The sequence below is a fragment of the Balaenoptera musculus genome, chromosome 7 (genome assembly GCF_009873245.2).
Source record: "Balaenoptera musculus isolate JJ_BM4_2016_0621 chromosome 7, mBalMus1.pri.v3, whole genome shotgun sequence".
NCBI lineage: Eukaryota > Metazoa > Chordata > Mammalia > Artiodactyla > Balaenopteridae > Balaenoptera > Balaenoptera musculus.
Window position 1 is genome coordinate 11,636,822 of NC_045791.1, and position 16,551 is coordinate 11,653,372.

General features: G+C 48.0%; 1 protein-coding gene across 11 annotated transcripts in view; it reads left to right on the plus strand.

The window, feature by feature from the left end:
- The window catches only part of CLASP1 (cytoplasmic linker associated protein 1), a 263,250-nt gene that overhangs the window by 242,520 nt on the left and 4,179 nt on the right, over positions 1-16,551 (plus strand). For all 11 annotated transcript variants that reach the window (XM_036857233.1, XM_036857234.1, XM_036857237.1 and 8 more), the window contains 2 exons: positions 2,555-2,761; positions 4,053-4,169. In XM_036857233.1, the coding sequence (XP_036713128.1) occupies positions 2,555-2,761; positions 4,053-4,169 (324 nt within the window). The remainder of the gene's footprint in view (positions 1-2,554; positions 2,762-4,052; positions 4,170-16,551) is intronic.

Here is a 16,551-nt window from a genome sequence, read left to right on the forward strand (position 1 = left end):
TTATATGACAAAGTTCTCCTTGGGTTTGGGTTTCAGCTCAGCAGACCTGAGAAGGTCTGTTTCCCAGCAGCTCCCTGCGGGGTAACTCCTGTGACCTGGATGATAGGCAGAGCGTGGGGAGGTTGGGGGAAGGAGGGACCCCTCGTGATAGAGTCTCGCTGTGAACCTGGCCATTTATTTCCCTGAGGGGCGCCGGGAGGTTTCTAGTTTGCTCCTGTCAAGACTTAAGTGGCGCTGCTAGGACTTGAACCCCTGTCTGTCTCCCAAGCCAGTGTCTTCCCGCCCACTGAGCCGTGCCCACCTCCTGGTGGTCTCCTGAATTCCCCTACATCAGTGTTTTCCAACTTGAATATTGTCTATGAAATCATCCAGTATTTCATTTCATTTTTTTTTCCATGTTTAAAAACTAAGACCTCAGGTTTCGTCAGTTAGTGTCACTCAGCTTTCTGACCAGTATGTCGTGACACCTGTAAACAGTGGTTTCTTACAGTAGAAGGGCATTGGTGTCCCACTGCGGAACCCGATTGGAGAAGGGACGGGCCCCCTCTTCCACCGTCTGCCTAGCCGTGTGTCACACGCCAAACGCCTGGCTCTGCCAGGTCCGCCGTGGACTGACCCCAGTCTCAGGGACATGCCTGAGCTGAGGAGGAAGAGGAACACTTCATCTAGTAATTGTTGCGTGATGGAGCCCTTCTAAGCAATATGCTATCCCTCTCCAAACAAACCGATCACTGGAAAAAACTAACTGAACTCAAGTCTCTTTTCCAAAGAACAGATTTGTTGGCCGTCTAGTGTGTCACCCAGAATGGACACTCTGGGCCTTGTACAGCGGATTTTTCCCAAAGCCCAAGTTGGTCCTTTGTGTAGATATCGTGCCTTCCTCCTCTCCTCATTTTCTGGACCGGCTCCTTAGTTGGAACATGGAAATGCAGATCAGTGAGGCGTGCCCTGGAGCTGACTTTGCCAGTCATGAGCATTTAAATACACACACACACACACACACACACACACACACAGTGGGGAAATACGTTGGACAGACACTTACTGAGCACCTAGTGCATAATGATGGACACTGCTGGGCATGGGGACAGAAGGGTGGCCAACGTGGGAGCTTGCCTTCAAGGAGCCCTTAGTCTAGTGGGGAGACGGTGTCAGCAGAGCGATGAAGTGCAGTGATCAGGGTGTCCCCGAGGGTTCCGCTGGGGTGAGGGGGACCTGCCCGGCCAGGTCACGAGCGCAAGTGAGCAACTTTGGGGAAGAGTGAAGGGAGCTGGCGGGGCCCCGCAGCGGCTGGCGGGGCGCGTCCTCGCCCAGTGTTCCCGCACAGGCCTCGCTTCCTCTCGTGCCTGGTGATCGGGGTGGCCCTTTGGATGAGTATTGGACCGGGTGGACCCCTGGGCGTAGGCCCTAGGCCTCTGGACCGAGCCCTGGAGCCTCGTGGGGCTCCTCAGCGGCCCAGCCCCACTTCTCTGCTGTTCCTCCACCAAGGCCGGGCTCTGAGCCCCACGTTCTCTGCAGCTGCAGTCGTTTCTGTGTCATCTTTCCTAATCCAGCTAGCTGTAAAAGTAGGTGTTTTGTTAATCCCCACTGTGGAATTTTTTAAAAATTGAGGCTCGTGGTAGAGGAATGAACGGAGGTGCGTCTGCGGCGCTGGTCTCGAGGCTGAGCGTGTGCCTGACCGACTCTGCCCTTCTCGGGGTGAGAGGTTAAAGGTCACGCAGGCACAGCAGACTCTGCTGTCAGGGGACCTGAGTGGGACAGACCGCAGTCCGTAGGCGACGGAGTTGGCAGGAGAAACATCACGATGGGCTTCCTTTAAATAGTCTCATTTCCGTGTGTGTGTCCGTGTGTGTGTATATATATGTGTGTGTGTCTGTATATATGTCTGTGTATATGTGTGTGTGTGTATGTGTATGTGTGTATGTATATGTGTGTGTGTGTCTGTGTATATATATGTGTGTGTATGTGTGTGTGTGTATATATGTATTTGTGTGTCTGTGTGTATGTGTGTGTGTGTGTGTGTGTCTGTGTGTGTGTGTGTGGAGTGAGAGGCCTTGAGCATGACTGGTGACTAGTGACCGCTTGCCGCCGGGGCTGGAGCCGTGGGAGCCCCGCGGGCCACCAGAGAAGCCTCCTGCTTCCTGTCCCTCACCAGCCACCTCCCGAGCCTTTGCCTCCTCGTGTGCCCGCCCGCGTGGACCAGCCCGCCCTGACAGGCCCTGAGCCCAGCTCAGCTGCTGCCACACAGGAGTGCGCGCACACACACAGCACGGACGGAGCGGGGGGAGGGCAGTAGGGGAAGATCGCCCAGGCTGTCAGGTTTCTAAGGCTCTTAGGAGCCGGAGGGTAGGACACGGCTCTTCTGGAATACGGTTGCCCTCTACAGCCAGCCCACCCGGCTGACGCTGTTGGAGCGAAAGCATGGCCGGGGCCGGGGCCGGGGCCGGGGGCCGCCCAGCGCGGAGCGACGCGAGCCTGTCCCTGGGCCTCTGAACTCAGGCGGCCGTGCTGTCTGGTGTGGCGGGAGCTCACCCACGTGCGGGCCGTGTTTCAGGTGGTGAGGGCTGCCGAGGAGGCCGCGGCCACGCTGGCCAGCTCCATCCACCCGGAGCAGTGCATCAAAGTGCTGTGCCCCATCGTCCAGACGGCCGACTACCCCATCAACCTGGCCGCCATCAAGATGCAGACCAAAGTCGTCGAGAGGATCGCCAAGGAGTCCCTGCTGCAGCTCCTCGCGGACATCATCCCGGGCCTGCTGCAGGTGGGCCCCCGAGGGGCGGGCGGGACAGCCCTCGGACCCCGGGCCCCTTCTCTGCCCCTTCTGGCCCACCCGCTGCTGAACGCACAGGAAGGTCTCCCTGGCAGCCCAGGCCTGTGGCTCACAGAAGGAACTTTCTGTTTACTGTGAGCGTGTTTTGATCTTTCTTCGTTGTTCCTTCCTTACCGCACGGCTGTGGGCCCAGCCCTGGGCAGGGTGGGCCGTGGAGCCCAGCATCAAAGAGTGGTCCTGGCTCTCACCCGTCCAGCTAATATTAATTGAAAACCCTCGTAAGCACGAGGCGTTGAATTCAGTAGACTCTGGAAGACAAGGTGTTTTCCACTGTTGGGACCCTACCTCAAGGCGTCTCCAGCCCGCTCCAGGACCCGGTACAGCCGTACAGACGGCCGTGGGTGAGGGCGGGCGCCGTGTGCTGAGTTGCTGCTGCCACGGGGGTGCAGGTAGGGGCTTCTGAGATCGGGGCGGGGGCTGACCTCTGCGTTGGGGGGTCAGAGAGAGACGGGCTCAGAGAAGAAGTGGTTTAGAGTTGGGCCCCAGGGAGAGATTTCACTGGGGAAGGGTAGAGGGACATCAGCTTTACACTTAATAAATGCTGCTGTTTGCTGAGTGCTGGGCTCAGAAATTTAGACACATAGAGCCGAGCGCTGGCTTATTCCAGGCGGAGGGAAAGACACCAAGGCGGAAAGGTGCAGAGGGCTGCTCGGGGGGGAGCAGACAGTCCCACCTGGGTGTGGGGCGGGGGGAGGCCGACAGGCAGGTTGTGGTCCAGCTGGAGGGGGACGCGGAGGTCTGGCGGCGGGCGGATGTTCCCCGCAGTCCGTGGACGGGGGAGTTTTGCCCGCAAGAGTGAGCGACGTGGCTCTCATTTCTTGAAGGGGGTTTGCACGTGTGAGGTTTGCTTTACCACGGCGAGGAACAGGAAAGAAGCCAGGTATTTTTCCCCTTCATTTCCTTTTCTCGTTCTGTTCTCTCGTGGCGTCTCTTGGCTGGTGCTGCCTGGCAGCTCGTGGCACAGCATCGGTCTGTGTGGAGGAGACCAGCTCGCCGGCCTCCAGCCTCCCGCCCCGGAAGCAGCTCACTCCTGGCACTCTTACATGTGGCCTCTCCGGGGCGAGAGCTCTCGGGGTTCACGGGCAGAGCTCAGGGGTATCCAGGCCGCTCCTGACAAGGTCGAGGTTGAACCAAGAGGGCATTTGTGGAGACGTTGGTGAAATATTGACAGTCAGGCAAAGCTTTGATCTCGTTTCCTTTCTGTGTCCCTCTCTGACTGCAGGGTTACGACAACACCGAGAGCAGCGTGCGTAAGGCCAGCGTGTTTTGCTTAGTGGCGATTTATTCCGTAATCGGAGAAGAGTTGAAACCTCACCTGGCACAGCTCACGGGCAGCAAGGTGTGTATAGTGTTACACGGGCGGGTCGTACACCTGGGCCTGCTGGCGCGTCGCAGACTTGCTGCCCTGCAGCTCTGGGCTCCGCACGGGCTTCCGCAGCACGTGTGTTCTAGCTGGGCCTTATTCTCCAGAGGCGTTTCTCTAAAGACGAAGTGACCAGCCGTTTAGTGAAGTCACTAAGGTACAACGCGGTCCGTTGTCACTCCAGTTTTTGAAATGATAGCTTTGAACTTGTAGTTTATCCTGAAAAGGAAGATGACTTTCTTTAGAAACCAGCTTGTTTTCTCCCCCCCCGAAACACTAAGGACGTTTACCTGCTGGCTTCACACAAGGCTGGGGGGCTCCAGGTCCCTGTGGGGTGAGGACGGTGACCCTGCACGTGACCCGCCCGGGCGCCCACAGTGATCTCACTCTGGAAGCTGGGCTTTTTATTCCCTGGGCTGCCTCTCACATTCCTTCTAGACTCAGGGCCAGAAAATGGGACAAAAGGACAATGGGCTCATGGAAGGTGACGGGGGCTGGAGTGCTTGTTGGTTGAAAAATAAACTCACATCTGATGAACCGCCAGGGGAGAGCTCTGGCTGGAGAGGCCAGGGCCTGGGCCGCGGGGCAAACGTGTCACCGTGAAGTTACAGAGGCCCTGGGCAGGGGTGCAGATACACGAGCGCAAAGCTGCAGCGCCTGGCCTTCCTCCTTAGACAAGAAGGGAGCAGAGGTGAAGCTCGTGGCTTTTCAGTAGGGCTGTTCCTCTGACACAGTTGGCGAGCACCACCGCTCACAGGGTTCTGGCAAAGCTGGCTCTGCTGCCTTCGCCCGAGCAGGGCTCGCACCCTCGGCACTGCCGACACCTCGGGCCACTTCCTGGTGGAGGCACCATCCCTGAGGTCCCAGGAGCGCACCCCACCCTCAGTTGATGTCCCCACACCTGGCCAGGTGTCCCCTCAGGGCAGAATCAGCCCTGGTGGAGAACCGCTGGTCCGGAAGGAGACACTTGACTCTTCCCGCAGACAGAAACCAGCAGCGGGGCTGGCAGGTGTGGAGGCCGCGTCCCCTGATTGCGCTTCCCGAGGTCCCCGTCCAGCCCTCCTGGCCACGGCTTGCAGGACCCTGAGCCGAGAGTGCCGAGCGGTGCGCTGGGCCGGGAGCCCCCCTCCCTCTGTGGCTGCCGTCGGGGGCCGTGGATGGTCCCTGGCAGTGGTGGGGACGGCACAGACAGTCTTCACGAAAGGAATTAGATTCGTAAAATGGGAAATTCACCCAAAAGTAATATTAGCCAGACCTCGGTTTTCTGGTACTTTCTACTCTCGTGAGTAAGGGAGCCGCCCTGCCATCTCACGTGCCCCCTCCAGCAAGGGGCTGAGAAAACGCAGGTGTCTTCTCCTCCCTGTCCTGCGGTGGACCTGCTGCCGCCTGCAGCGGCGGTCTCAGGTCTGGAGCCCAGTCCTGACCGGAGCCAGCGCTCCCGTCTCCCCGCTGATGATGTCGGTCGGCTCGGAGGGCCTGGGGAGGCTGGCCGCCCACCTGTCCACTGGGGCAGCGCAGAGCTTCCGGCCGTTACAGTTTTTACAGGCGAGAACTCCGGTGTGTTAACGTGAACCTGGTAGACTCCAGCGCACATTTCCTAAAACAAACACCCTCCCACCCAGCCCCCCAAAATGAGTAGCTGACAGCACATGGTGCTCAGTTAGGAACAGAGAATCAAGCCGTGGCTTCCAGTTTCTGTGTGTCCCCGAGCCTATCAGACTCTCCTTCCACTACTTAAATGAAGTTAATAAATGACATCAGGTTCTGTAGAGAAAGGCCGGTGCAAGGCCAGGGAAGGAACCTGTGAGGTGCATTTGAGAAGTGTCCCGTTGCCATGGCAGCAGTACTGGCTTTAGGATCAGAAAACCTGTCCCCCACTGACTAGCTGTATGACTTTGAGCAACCTTTCCTTTCTGCTCCCTCTCTCTCTCTCTCTCTCTCTCTCTCTCTCTCTCTCTCTCTCTCTCTCTCTCTCTGTCTCTCTCGCTGTAAAATACATGTAACATAAAATTTACTGTCTTAACCATTTGTAAGTGTACAGTTCACAGACACTGAGTACATTCATATTATGCATATTCATCACCACCATCCACCTCCTGAGCTCTTTGCACCTTGGAAAACTGAAATCCGTTAAATAATATTCCCCCTTCCCCCAGCCCCTGGCAACCACCATTCTACTTTCTGTCTCTGTGAGTGTAAAATACTCATAAGTGGAATCATACAGTATCTGTCTGTTCGTGACGGGCTTATTTCACTGAGCATAATGTTCTCTAGGTTCACCCGTGTTGTAGCAGGTGTCAGAATTTCCTGTTTATTTATTTATTTTTGGCTGCGTTGGGTCTTCATTGCTGCACGCGGGCTTTCTCTAGTTGCGGCGAGCGGGGGCTACTCTTGGTTGTGGTGCGCGGGCTTCTCATTGCGGTGGCTTCTCGTTGCGGAGCACAGGCTCCAGGCACACGGGCTTCAGTAGTTGTGGCATGTGGGCTCAGTAGTTGTGGCTCACGGGCTCTAGAGCGCAGGCTCAGTAGTTGTGGCGCACGGGCTTAGTTGCTCCGCGGCATGTGGGATCTTCCTGGACTAGGGCTCGAACCCGTGTCCCCTGCATTGGCAGGCGGGTTCTTAACCACTGCACCACCAGGGAAGCCCCTTCCCTTCTTTTTAAGGCTGAATAACAGTTCATTGAATGTACATGCAGCATTTTGCTTATCCATTTCTTGGTAATGGCCTTGTGGGCTGTTTCCACTTGTTGGCTATTACGAGTAATGCTGCTATGAACATGGTGGTACAGATACCTCTTTGAGACCCCACTTTCAATTCTCTTGGGTATATATCCAGGAGTGGAGTTGCAGGATCATATGATAACTACCAAACTGTTTGCCACAGCAGCTGCACCATTTCACATTCCCACCACCAACACACAAGGGTTTCAGTTTCTCCACATCCTCGCCAGCACTGGTTATTTTCTTTTCTTTTTTGATAATAGCCATCCTCATGGTGGTGTGAGGCGATATCTCATTGTAGTTTTGATTTGCATCTCCCTAATGATTGGTGATGTTGAGCATCTTTTCATATGCTTCTTGGCCAGTTGTATATCTTCTTCAGGGAAATGTCTATTCAAGTCCTTTGCCCATTTTTGAATTATGTTGTTTGGTTTTTTGTTATTGTTGAGTTATAGAAGTTCTCTCTATATTCTGGATATTAATCCCTTGACCTTTGATGCACAAAATTTTTTAATTTTCGTGAAATTCAATTTGTCTATTATTTTTTTTGCCTGTGCTTTTGGTGTCATATTCAATAACCATTGCCAAACCCAATGTTGTGAAGCTTTTGCCCTGTGTTTTCTTCTAACAGTTTTAAAATTTTAGCTTTTTTTTTTTTTTAAATTTATGTATTTATTTATTTATTTTTGGCTGTGTTGGGTCTTCATTTCTGTGCGAGGGCTTTCTCTAGTTGCGGCGAGCGGGGACCACTCTTCATCGCGGTGCGCGGGCCTCTCACTGCCGCGGCCTCTCTTGTTGCGGAGCACAGGCTCCAGATGCGCAGGCTCAGTAGTTGTGGCTCACGGGCCCAGTTGCTCCGTGGCATGTGGGATCTTCCCAGACCAGGGCCCGAACCCGTGTCCCCTGCATTGGCAGGCGGACTCTCAACCACTGCGCCACCAGGGAAGCCCGAGTTAATGTTTGTGTATGGTATTAGGTAAGGGTCCAACTTCATTCTTTTGTGTGTGGATATTCAGTTTTTCCAATACCATTTGTTGAAAAGACCTTCTGTTTCTTCAGAGAACCTCATTGGAATTTTGATAGGGGTTTCATTGAATCTATAGATAGCTTTGGGTAGTATTGACATCCTAACAGTATTGACTTCCAATCCATGAACACGGGATGTCTTTTTTTTTTTTTTTTAACCTCCATACTGTGATGAGTTGTTGTTTGTTTTTAGTTTTTTAAATTGAGATATAATAAACATGAAATTACATTAGTTTCAGGTGTACAACGTAATGATTTGATATTTATTTATACTGCAAAATGATCACCACAGTAAGTCTGGGTAACATCTGTCATCACACACAGCTACACAATTTATTTCCTGTGATGAGAAATTTTAAGATCTACTCTGTTAGTGACCTTCAAATATACAATACAGTATTATTTACTATAGTTACCATGTTGTACACCACATGGGATGTCTTTTTGTGTTTTTAATTCCTTTCAGTAACATTTTGTAGTTTTATTGTACAATTCTTTACTTCCTTGGTTAAGTTAATTCCTAAGTATTTTATTCTTTTTGATGCTATTGTAAATGGAGTTGTTTTCTTAACTTCCTTTTTGGATTTTTCTTTTTTTAAAAAAAAAATGTATTTATTTATTTATTGGCTGCGTTGGGTCTTCATTGCAGCACGCGGGCTTTCTCTAGTTGCAGCAAGCGGGGGTTACTCTTTGTTGCAGGTGCGTGGGCTTCTCATTGCAGTGCCTTCACTTGTTGCGGAGCACGGGCTCTAGAGTGCTGGCTCAGTAGTTGTGGCGCACCGGCTTAGTTGCTCCACGGCATGTGGGACCTTCCCAGACCAGGGATTGAACCCATGTCCCCTGCATTGGCAGGCGGATCCTTAACCACTGCGCCACCAGGGAAGCCCGGATTTTTCATTTTTAGTGTATAGAAATGCAGTTGAATTTTGCTCACTGATTTTGTATTCTGCTACTTTGCTGAATTCTTTTATTAGTCTTAATGTTTTTTTGTAGAATCTTTAGGATTTTATACCTGTGAGATCACGGTCGTCCCTTGGTATCCACTGGGATTTCCATAGATAACAAACTCTGCAGATGCTCAAGTCCCGTACCTGTGGTTCCACTTCTGTGTAGCCAACTGACCACAGATGTTGTAGTGCTGTGTGTGTTGAAAAAAATCCCTGTATAAGTGGACCTGCACAGTTCAAACCTGTGTTGCTCAAGGGTAAACTGTATGTCATCTATGAACAAAGGTAACCTTGCTTCTTCCTTTCCAACGTGGATGCCTGTTTTTTTTTCTTTTCCTGCCTAATTGCTCTGGCTGGAACTTACAGTACTATATCAATAGAAATGGTGAAAGTAGGCATCCTTGTTCCTCATCTTAAAGGAAAAGTTTTCAGTCTTTTACCGTCGAGCATAATGTTCACAGTGTGCTTTTCGTATCTAGCTTTTGATATGTTGAGATACAGGCAGCCTCGGAGAGAGTGCGGATTCGGGTCCAGATCACTGCAGTAAAGCGAATATCGCAATGAAACAAGTCACACAAATTTTTTGTTTTCCCAGTACATATAAAAGTTATGTCTTTACTATACTGTAGTCTATTAAGTGTGCAATAGCATTATGTCTAAAAAAAGTCAATATACCTACCTTAATTTAAAAAAAGTTATTGCTAAATAATGCTAGCCATCATCTGAGCCTTCACCGAGTCATAATCTTTTTGCTGGTGGAGGGTCTGGCCTCAGTGTTGATGCTGTTGACTGATCAGGGCAGTGGCTGCTGAAGTTGAAGGTGGCCGCAGCAGTTTCCTAAAATAAGACAACAGTGAAGTTTGCCGAATCGATCGACTCTTCACAATTTCTCTGTTGGCAGCAATGCTGTTTGATAGCATTTTACCCACAGTAGAATTTCTTTCAAAATCGGAGTCAATCCTCTCGAACCTGCCACTGCTTTATCAAGTAAGTCTGTTTAATATTCTAAATCCTTGGTTGTCATTTCACCGGTCTTCACAGTATCTTCACCAGGAGTAGATTCCGTCTCAAGAAACCACTTTCACATGAGATCCCCCTAAGCTCTGGATTTGTATCTCTGGATTTGGGTTAGTAGAGAAAAAATTAAGAAATCATGCAACTGAACTAGATCTCACTAGTTGGTGATTCTCCAGAGGAAAGTCAATGTCAGCATGGGGGAAAGTGAAACTCAATATTCCAGCTCCTAATACTCTGATCTACAGCAGAATTCAAATTTTTACCCTCAGCTCTACAAGCTCAGTTGCCACTCTCCTTTAATGGAAACTTAAGTGCACACTGAAGGCAGGATTTGGCTCAAAGACTTTCTACACTGCACTAAACATTCCTGTTGTTAAAAGCACCTTTACACGTATATGCCGTTACAAACTAAGACTGATTTTCTGGACGAGATGTAAAATGCAGACTTTGGAGATGAGTGCAGAACAGTTTAAAGTATTTCACCAACTCCTCTACCAAAAACAAACAAACAAACAAAACCTTTGCCTTTTCCAGAGTCAGGCAACTTCCCCAGAGTCATCAGGCAGCCAGAATTTCCCAAGGATTCTGAAGATACAATTCCCTGTTTCTTGGATTTCATGACACCCTCCCCATTCCTTTAGAGAGGTATTTCATGGTTTGTATTTCTTTTTTTAAAAACTCATTAAAATTAATTTTGCTTTGAAAGCAACAAAAAAAAAAAGAAACCACTTTCTTTGCTCATCTGTAAGAAGCAACTCCACATGCACTAATGTTTTATCATGAGATTTCATCAATTCAGTCCCATCTTCAGGCTCCACTTCTAATTCTAGTTCTCCTGCTGTTTCCACCACATCTGCAGTTCCTTCCTCCCCTGAACTCTTGAACCCCTCAAAGGCGTCCAGGAGGGTTGGAATCAACTTCTTCCAAACTCCTGTTGATGTTGGTATTTTGGCCTGTTCCTGTGAATCAGAAATGTTCTTCATGGCACCTAGGGTGCTGAATCCTTTCCAGGAGGTTTACAGTTGACTTTGCCCAGATTCATCAGAGGAAGCACTATGGCAGCAATCGCCTTACGAAATGTATTTCTTAAATAGTAAGACTTGAAAGTCAGAATTATCCTTGATCCGTGGGCTGCAGAATGGGTGTTGTGTTAGCAGGCATGAAAACAACATTAATCTTGTTGTACATCTTCATCAGAGCTCTTGGGTGACCAGATACCCTGTCAATAAACAGTAATGTTTTGAAAGGAATCTTTTTTTCTGAGCTGTAGGTCTCAACAGTGGGCTTAAAATACTCAATCATGTTGTAAACCTGTGCTGTCATCCAGGCTTTGTTGTTGCATTTACAGAGCACAGGCAGAGTAGCTTGAGCATAATTCTTAAGAGCCCTGGGATTTTCAGAATGGCAGATGAACTTAAAGTCACCAGCTGCATTAGCTCCTAACGAGAGTCAGTCTGTCCTTTGAAGCTTTGAAGCCAGGCATTGGCTTCTCCCCTCTGGCTCTGAAAGTCCTAGATGGCGTCTTCTTCCATTATAAGGCTGTTTTTCCTACATTGAAAATCTGTTGGTTAGTGTAGCCACCTTCGTTAACTCTCTTAGCCAGATCCTCTGGATAACCTGCTGCAGCTTCTACACGAGCACTTGCTGCTTCACCTGGCACTTTTACGTTATGCAGGCGGCTTCTTTCCTTAAACCTCATGAACCAACGTCTGCCAGCATCAGACTTCTTTCCTGCAGCTTCCTCATCTCTCTCAGCCTTCCTAGAATGGAAGAGAGCTAGGCCCTTGGTCTGTAATAGGTTTGGGCTTCAGGGAATGTTGTGGCTGGTTTGATCTTCTGTACAGACCACTAAAACTTCCTCCATATCAGCAGTAAGGCTGTTTGGCTTTCTTATCATTCGTGTGTTCACTGCAGCAGCACTTCCAGTTTCTTTCAAGAACTTTTCCTTTGCATTCACAGCTTGGCTAACTGTGGCACAAGAGGCCTAGCTCTTGGCCTGTCTCAGCTTTCAACTTGCCTTCCTCACTACGCCTAAGCATTTCTAGCTTTTGATTTACACAGAGAGAAGTCCAGCTCTTTCACTTGAACACTTCAGGCCACTGTAGGGTTATTAATTGGCCTAATTTCAACATCGTTGTGTCTCAGGGACTAGGGAGGTGCAAGTACAGGGAGAGAGACCCGGGAATGGTGGGTCTCTCGCGCAGTCAGAACACACACATCTGTGGATGACATTTGCTGTCTTTACATATGGGCGTGGTTCGTGGCACCCCAAACAACTATAGTCGTAACATCAAAGAACACTGACCACAAATCACTGTAAGAAGTATAATAATAATGAAAAAGTCTGAAATAATTGTGAGAATTACCAAAATGGGACAGTGACATGAAGGGAGCCATGCTGTTGGAAAGTGGCACTGATGGACTTGCTTGATGCAGGGTGTTCACAGACCTTCAATTTGGGGAAAAAAACACAGTATCTGTGAAGTATATTAAAGTGAAGCACAATAAAACAAAGTATGCCTATACTTTTCTTCTATTCCTAGTTTGTTTGGTATTTTCATCATGAAAAGATACTGAATTTTGCCAAATACTTTTTCTGCATCAATTGAGATGATCCTTTGGTTTTTGTTTGTTTGTTTTTTAATTTTTATTTATTTATTTATTTATTTTTGGCTATGTTGGGTCTTTGTTGCTGCATGCGGGCTTTCTCTAGTTGCAGCGAGCGGGGGCTACTCTTCATTGCGGTGCACGGGCTTCTCATTGCAGTGGCTTCTCTTGTTGCGGAGTGTGGGCTCTAGGCACGTGGGCTTCAGCAGTTGTGGCACACAGGCTCAGTAGTTGTGGCACACGGGCTTCAGTAGTTGTGGCTCGCGGGCTCTAGAGCACAGGCTCAGTAGTTGTGGCACATGGGCTTAGTTGCTCCAAGGCACGTGGGATCTTCCCGGACCAGGGCTTAAACCCGTGTCCCTTGCATTGGCAGGCGGATTCTTAACCACTGCGCCACCAGGGAAGTCCCTGGGGTTTTTTTTGTTTGTTTTTGTTTTCTCCTTCATTCTGTTAATGTGGTGTACTATATTTATCAATTTTTGTATGTTGAACCATCCTTGCATTTCAGGAATAAATCCCACTTGGTCATGGTATTAAAGCCTCTTAATGTGCTGTTGAATCTGGTTTGCCAGTCTTTTCTTGAGGATTTTTGCATCAGTGTTCATAAGGGCTATTGATCTGTAGTTTTCTTGTTATGTCTTCATCTGGCTTTGATATCAGGAGAATGCTGACCTCATAGCATGAATTCAGAAGTGTTCCTTCCTCTTCAGTTTTCTAGAAAAAATTGAGAAGGATTGTGTTAGTTCTATAAATGTTGGTAGAATTCACCAATGAAGGCACCTGGTCAGGGGCTTTTCATTGTCAGATTTTTGATTACTGATTCAATCTCTTTACTAGTTATGGGTCTGTTCAGGTTTCTCTTTTCTTCTTGGTAGGTTTTGTGTTTCTAGGAGTTTGTCCATTTCATCTAAGTTACCTAATTTGTTGGTGTACAATTACTCATAGTATTCTCATGATCTTTTTGATTTCTGTAGAATCAGTCATAATGTCCCCACGTTTGTTTCTGATTTTAACAATTTGAGTCTTCTTTCTTTTTTTGTTAGTTAACTTAGCTAAAGGTTTGTCAATTTTGTTGATTTTTTTTCAAAGAACCAAGTTTTGATTTTGTTACCTCTATTTTTTGTTTGTTTCATTTATCTCTGCTCTAATCTTTATTATCTTCTTCCTTCTGGTAGCTTGGGGTTTAATTTATTATTCTTTTTCTAGTTCGTTAAGATATATAAAGTTAGATTGTTGATACAAATCTTCCTTCTTTTTTAGATAGCTATGAATTTCTCTCTTTGCACTGCTTTTGCTGCATCCCATAAGTTTTGGTATGTTGTGTTTTCATTTTCATCTGTCTCAAGATATTTTCCTGTTTCCTTTGTGATTTCTTCTTTAACCCATTGGTTGTTTAAGAGTGTGCTGTTCAATTTCCACAAATTTGTGGATTTTTCAGTTTTCTTTCTGTTACTGATTTCTGAGTTCATCTGTTGTGGTCAGAAAAGGTACTTTGTATCATATTTATCTTTTAAAATGTATCGAGGCTTAATCTGTGGCCTAACATATGGTCTATCTTGGGAAGGTCTCATGTGCACTTGAGAAGAATGTGTATTCTTGGGTAGAGTGTTTTGCATATGTCTTTTAGACCTAGTTGATTTATTGTGTTGTTCAAGTCCTCTAGAGTGGAATACTGAAGTCTCCCAACTATTACTATAAAACGATTTCTCCCTTCCATGCTGTCAGTTTTTGCTTCATATATTTTGATGGCATGTTCTTAGAAGTGTAATTATAAATATTAAATTTTCTTTCTGTATTGCTCTTTTATTAATGTGTAATGTCCACCTGTTTCTTGTAACCTTTTTGATTTAAACTGTATTTTGTCTGATCTTAGTGTAGCTACCCCATACTCTTGGTTACTGTTTGCATGGAATATCCTTTTCCATTCTTTCACTTTCAACCTATTTGTGTCTTTGGATCTAAAGTGAGTCTCTAGTAGACAACATATAGTTGAATCATGGTTTTCTTTTTATCCATTTTGCCAATCTCTGTCTTTTGATTGGAGAATTTAACTCATTCACATTTAAAGCAATTACTGATAAGGAAGAGATTTCTGTCATCTTGGTATTTGTTTTCTACGTGCCTTATAGCTTTTTTGTCCCTCAGTTTCTACACTACTGTTTTGTGTTTGTTTGCTTTTTGTACTGAAACGTTTTAATTCCCTTCTCATTTCCTTTTGTGTATATTCTATACCTGTTTTCTTTGTGGATTACATTTGACATCCTAAAGTTATAATCCTCTAATTTGAATTTATACCGGCTCATTGAGCAAGCTTTCTGAACCCTGGCCTTTTCATTTGTAAAATAGGAGAACCTGTTCTGCCTACCTCAAAGGATTGTTTTGAGGCCCAAATGTGATAATCAGTGTAAAGCTTGTAAACCGTTGAACATATACACATCATTCACTCTGTTACCCTCATCTTTTCCTTGTACTTGCAATTATGTTCTAGACTTGACTAGGTAGATACAATAGGGGTTCTGAGTCATAAATAACTATTAGCAATGTTTAGCAGCTCATTTTTTTTTAAATTTATTTATTTATATTTATTTTTGGCTGTGTTGGGTCTTCGTTTCTGTGCGAGGGCTTTCTCCAGTTGCGGCGAGCGGGGGCCACTCTTCATCACGGTGCACGGGCCTCTCTCTGTCGTGGCCTCTCTTGTTGAGGAGCACAGGCTCCAGACGCGCAGGCTCAGTAGTTGTGGCTCACGGGCTTAGTTGCTCCGCGGCATGTGGGATCTTCCCAGACCAGGGCTCGAACCCGTGTCCCCTGCATTGGCAGGCAGATTCTTAACCACTGCGCCACCAGGGAAGCCCTAGCAGCTCATTTTTAACCAGGCTTTCATAGAAATATAACTGTCCTGTTTTCTAGGTCACTATTTTCTTCTTTAAAAACTCTAGTGGGAAGCAGCAGCATAGTACAGGGAGATCAGCTCGGTGCTTTGCGATGACCTAGAGGGGTGGGATAGGGAGGGTGGGAGGGAGGCTCAAGAGGGAGGGGATATGGGGATATATGTATTGTATATCTGATTCACTTTGTTATAAAGCAGAAACTAACATAGCATTGTAAAGCAATTATACTCCAATAAGGTGTATTAAAAAAAAAGCTCTTTGATTCAACAAGTACATGTTAGGAACCTGCTGTCTTCAGCACACTATGCTAAGGCACATGGGAAGAGCAAGAACTCGTCCTGCCCTGACAGGACTGACACATGAGGAAACTTGTACACCTGCCCAGGAGTGACCAGTGGACACGGTGGGACGGGCTCTGATTGCTGGGTCAGGGGCCTGGAGGAAGTGGGACTAGATTGGGCTGGGCTTGGCAGGATCGGGGAGCTGCACAGGGAGGGAAGGAGTGGACTGCAGGGAGGAACAGTGTGAACAGCTCAGGTTGGAGTAGGAGTGGGGTGCTCAGAGGACACGTTCTCCGAGCAGGGAGCTGCAGGAAGCACCTTGCAAGTGTCACTGCTCTGCATTTTGCAGGTGGGAAAGTCGAGGCTCAAGAAATGTTTGCCTGAGGTCGCAGAACTAGTTAGTGTTGGAGTTGGTCGTAGAATTCTGCTGGACCTGTTGAGCCTCAGGCCAGTGCTTTGAAGAATGTACCACGGCTTCCCTTGCACCTGGTTGGCCCTGGTCGTATCCTCCTGAGCCTTAGAGCATTAGGAACCTTGTGTAAAATGATGGCACTTTGGGTTTTGTTTTTCTTTTTAATAAATTTATTTATTTTATTTTTGGCTGCGTTGGGTCTTCGTTGTTGCACGCAGGCTTCTCATGGTGGTGGCTTCTCTTGTTGCAGAGGGCGGGCTCTAGGTGCATGGGCTTCAGTAGTTGTGGCACACGGGCTCAGTAGTTGTGGCACATGGGCTCAGTTGCTCCGCGGCATGTGGGATCTTCCCAGGCCAGGGACTGAACCCGTGCCCCTGCATTGGCAGGCGGATTCTTAACCACTGCGCCACCAGGGAGGTCCAATGATGGCACTTTGATCACCACACTGACTGTTCTATTG